The sequence below is a fragment of the Arachis ipaensis genome, chromosome B01 (assembly GCF_000816755.2).
Source record: "Arachis ipaensis cultivar K30076 chromosome B01, Araip1.1, whole genome shotgun sequence".
In the NCBI taxonomy this organism is placed as follows: domain Eukaryota; kingdom Viridiplantae; phylum Streptophyta; class Magnoliopsida; order Fabales; family Fabaceae; genus Arachis; species Arachis ipaensis.
In genome coordinates, this window is record NC_029785.2 from 5,318,804 (window position 1) to 5,323,681 (window position 4,878).

The window sequence follows — 4,878 nt, forward strand, 5'->3', positions numbered from 1 at the left end:
TTTAATTTCTAGTTGTTTTTAGATATAAATGATTAAATTTTATATTATTTTAGTGCAAAAATCCTCTTTGGATGCTACTTTGAGTTGTTTTAGTATTTTTATGATTTTAGGTAAAATTCGGAGTAATTTGGCAAAGTTTTGAGCAAAAACAGAAAAGTTAACAGCTTGGCGTTTAGCGCCAGCAACACGCCACAACCAGAATGGCTCTACCCCCTTATGAGCGCTAAACGCCCAACTAGCATTTAGCACCAGCAAGCTTGATCCGAATTGAAGGCCCACTCTTGGAGCATCTCTAATTGAACTTAGCTTAGTTATCTTTTATTTTATATTTGTAATTTTTATTTAAAAATAATATCTTTTAGTTTTAGAATTGAATATTTTATTTTATTTTCAAATCAAATTAGGTTAGACATAAAAGGAAAAAAGATTATCCCTTTAGGGGATTCAAACCCTTTTAGTTTTTGAGATACTTTTCATAACCCTAGTTTTTTTTTTTTTTTTACGTCATGAGCCACTAAACCTCTTTGGTTAAGGTGAGGAGCTCTGTTTATTCCTATTGATTGAAATTATTACTTTTCTATTTTAATTGATGTACTGATTCAGTTTCAAGGATTATTTTTGTACTTAATTTTATGAATCTGGGTGGAACGAAAGTATGACCCTTATTCTATATGCGTTCTTGTGACCTTTGGAAGAGGTCTCTCACCTGAACATAGGTTGAAAGTAAATTCCTCCTAATTAAATTGGTAATTACATGAACTAATTGGGATATGTGACATATAATCCTGTTAGCTTTGGATAATTAGGATTTTTGTGGCCATAAACTAGTTTTGAACTTAACCCTCTAATCGAAATTAAGTGACCATGATGATAGCGGTTAATAAAGGTTAGAGGAGACTAAATTACTAAGACATTAGGGTTTAGTCATTTACAGTTTCCCATGAAATGAATCATACATTGTTAAAATAGTTAGTAAGAAATTTTAATGCGGAAGAGTAAACATCTTCGATACCTTAACTATTTTCTCTCACTGTTTTTACACTAAACTCATTATTTGCTTTTTTTTTTAACTTTTGTTTATTGTTTTATGCGATTTCAACCACTAAACCAACTTCTTCTATTCGCCTAACTAAGCCAATTAGTCGACCATTGTTATTTAGTTCCTTAGTCCTTGTGGGATCGACTCTCACTCACTTGAAGTATTACTTGGACGACCCGATACACTTGCCGGTGCAGTTGTGGACATTCTTAAATTCTGCACCAAGAAAGAGAGGAGATCCTGCTAAACAAAGCTATTGTTAATATTATTGACACAGAGCACAATATGAGAATGGACAGACGGTATAGGAGATTGGGATAAAGATCAACCCAATAGTTGCTTACATGAGACAACTGTTTGAAAGATCCCGACCCAACCAGCCCCTGCAAAAGACCTAAAAGAAGACAAATTAGGGTAGAAGCACACAACAGATGGGAACTTTTTAGTAGGAGTAACTTACAAAGCCTTAGCAACATGGTCAGAACCCAAGGTAAATCTCTGGATATAGATTTGGAGATGGAAGGGACCGCAAAAAGCTAAATTCTTCATGTGGCAGGACCTCCATGAAAGAAAGCTCGAACTCTTGGCAGTGAAAATACTTGCCAACTTTGCGAGCAACATGCTGAGGATATCATTAATGCCTTAAGAAATTACCCAAAAGTCTCTTCAATTTGGACAAACTTGCTGTGGCCCAACGCACCTCAAATCGGTACCAACTTTAAATAATGGGTAAAAGACAATCTGACCCATTAGTTTGGGATTAATCAGGACAGAAATTGACAAGATATTTTTATCATCACTTGCTGGAAATTATGGAGCTAGCACAATAGAAAAATTCATGATGAAAATTATTGGAGACCATCCCAAGCTCACAATGAAATCTGGAAAAAAGTTGATGAAGTAAAAAATGCATTCTTAAGGAGGAGAATCTTACCTTTCAACGCTAGAAGAAGAGAAGAGGCACACATTGGACCCCACCGGAATGGTTGAAATTGAACACCAATGGATCAAGAAATGGCGCAACTAGGATGGCGGAATGTGGCGGTCTCTTAAGGAACTACATTGGCAAGTGGATTGGAGGCTTTTCTCATTCAATTGGATGTGTCTCATCATATAGGGTTGAACTTTGGGGCATGCTTAGTGGGTTCAACCTTGCTTGGACTATGGGCTTCAAAAAGCTTGTAGTGAAATGTGACTAGCAGACCATCATTTCTTCAATCATCAACAACAAAAAAGATTTTAGTAAACATCCAAATGCTTTGGTTAGGAAAATTTCTTTTTGGAAAAAGAAAATTTGGAACATTTATTTTGTAAATATATATATATAGAGAAGGCAATAGATGTACCGATTGTCTAACACGAAAAAGTTTAGACCATGATCTAGAATTTTATTTTTGGGATGTACCTCCTAATGAGATCACTAGACCTTTGAAAATTAACAAGAGGTTTTATTGTCCCATTTAATTTGCTGTTAGATTTTTCTTATTTTGGGCGATTTAACCCCGTTATAATAATACCAAAAAGAAAGAGTCTAGGTCTAACTAAGTTAGGTTAATCTATTAGTTAACTTACTAATTTGTTTAAGTAAGTGATGGAGTTCAAATCTCGCCTGCTTAGATAGAGCTCTAATTTGTGATGGATTAGTCTTTGACCTACTAAATTAAAAAATACAATAAAAAACTAAAAAAAAAATGAATCCAAATCTGATTGACTTTTTTAAAATTTGTTCGTAGATGATAAAAAAGTGATTTAAATTTGTTCGTCTAATTGTCAGCTTATTAGTGCAAATTTTTAAGTGGGTCATGAATGAGATAAAAAAATTTTATACGTGTTTGGTTATTGTTATGTTGTTGAATAATAATGTAAATATTTTTGTCTAATATTTTTAAAAATAAAAATAAATTATTTTTGGATGTAGAAAATATAATAGTTGCTAAATAAACAAAGTTGACATCAATGCCATATAAATATAATAACATGATTTTAAAATCTGTAAATTTTTTTTAATACACGTATAGAATGTCCTATCAAGTTTATATATATGTGCTTCTGTCTAAAGTGACGTTATTTGAGCATGCTTCTGTATGAAGTGACATTATTTGAACATTGAAATTGAAAAAATATAGTACATTAATATTTCATTTGTCAAAATTGATTTTAAACATAGTGGATGTCATAAACCTGGAAAAGTCTGATATTTCTTTTGGAATCCAAATTTCTATCCGAACTAGAGTGACTATTAAGGATATCCTAGGGTTTTTCACCTAAGACAATTTGGGAAAGAGGCACTCTACTATACAGATTGAAGTTGTATAGAGAAAGAATTAAATTCTTTTTATAGTTATTTTTTATTATTTTTTTAATGTTCAAAAGGTGGGTCGTAGTATTTTTAATCTCTCTTTCATTACATAAAAGAAAAGATCTGTAAACTTACATCTTTACCATATAATTTACCGTGGGCTAAACAACAAGAACAGTGACTATCTTTGATCACACCATGGGTTGATGTTTGGTCAAAGGAAAAGTCAATAGAAAACAAGAAATTAGATATAGGTTAAATTATTATATATACATAAATGAAATTAATATGGGTTTAATTACATACACCATTGATTCCTCCCCACCATTGAAGATATACATTATGTCCATAAGGGAATTGGAGGAGTTACAAAACATGGCCATTAATTTCTGACCATTTGATAGAGTGCAAAATCAATGGCTCCAATTCCATTTGCTTACAATAAGATTCTTTTCCATTGGTGTTAAATATCATCTCTTCTCTCAATTCCTTTGTTTTTCCACTCTCCTCATGAACTCATCAACAACACCATCATGAATGGTAATAGTAGTAGTAATAGTGTTCCATTTCTTCATCATGAGTATGGTGGTAATTCTATGTGTCGGTTAGGGCTTCCTTTAACAGCCATAGATAGGTTCTTATGTAGCCAACAACAAAGTCAAGTCCTTCACAATGATGATAGTGTTTTTGATGAAGATTTTCAAACTAGGTTTTCTAATTGTTATTATGGTGGTGGTGGTTCAAATAACTCTTATTATAAGCTTGTGTGGCCTAATTGCACTACTCATCAAGAAGCAAGCATTGTTGTTCATGATAATAATCAACAAGAGGGTTTCAATAATTGGCTACAACAAATTCCCACATTGTGTCACAATCAAGAAGATGTTCATCAAGCTTTAGGGAAAACTAATAATGTCAAAGTTGTGGGAAGAAACCCTAAAAAAGCTTCTTCTTCTTCTGTATCCTTCATCAAAGGACAATGGACTCCTGAAGAAGACAGGTTTAGTAAACAAAACATTTTTCTTTTTCTTGCTTCTTCTTTTAATTTTTCCCTTTTTTTATCTATATATTTATGTAATTGTATTTCTTATCATGTTAAAATATACAATTTTTTTCCATTATTCTTCCCTTTCTTCTATTTTGCATAGCATGTATCCAATTTTAGTTTCAATATTATATGTAACTTTTCTTCCTTTCTATTTTCCACATTATTATTTTGATCTATACATGTCTTATTTTGAAATATATATAACTTTTCTTTTTTATTTTATTTTGTATAATTTATCTAGATGTAACCAATTTTATGTTATTTTCATGATCCTTATTATTTTGATTTATGAATAAATAAACAAAAGGAAATTGGAGAAGCTGGTGAAACAACATGGAACAAGGAAGTGGTCACAAATAGCTGAAAAATTGGAGGGAAGGGCTGGGAAGCAATGTAGAGAGAGGTGGCATAATCATCTCCGACCAGATATTAAGGTTAATTCCTTCCTAATTTCATTCTAATCTTTTAATTTATATATATTATATTGTCCCA

At 31.9% G+C, this 4,878-nt stretch overlaps 1 protein-coding gene and 1 long non-coding RNA gene across 4 annotated transcripts in view; one reads left to right on the forward strand and one right to left on the reverse strand.

The window, feature by feature from the left end:
- Positions 872-2,313, reverse strand: LOC107616278. Of its 3 annotated transcripts, none has more exons than XR_002358073.1 (4): positions 1,974-2,311; positions 1,500-1,857; positions 1,384-1,422; positions 872-1,279 (listed from the first exon to the last, which is right to left on the reverse strand). It is a non-coding gene; the product is annotated as an uncharacterized LOC107616278 (long non-coding RNA). The 3 variants fall into 3 exon arrangements; XR_002358069.1 differs by having other exon boundaries at positions 1,384-1,433; positions 1,974-2,309; XR_002358072.1 differs by having other exon boundaries at positions 872-1,282; positions 1,384-1,857; positions 1,974-2,313.
- Positions 3,872-4,878, forward strand: part of LOC107644920 (transcription factor MYB118-like) — a 2,787-nt gene continuing 1,780 nt past the window's right edge. Inside the window, exons 1-2 of the mRNA XM_016348883.1 lie at positions 3,872-4,338; positions 4,694-4,820. Coding sequence (XP_016204369.1) covers positions 3,872-4,338; positions 4,694-4,820 — 594 coding nt within the window. The remainder of the gene's footprint in view (positions 4,339-4,693; positions 4,821-4,878) is intronic.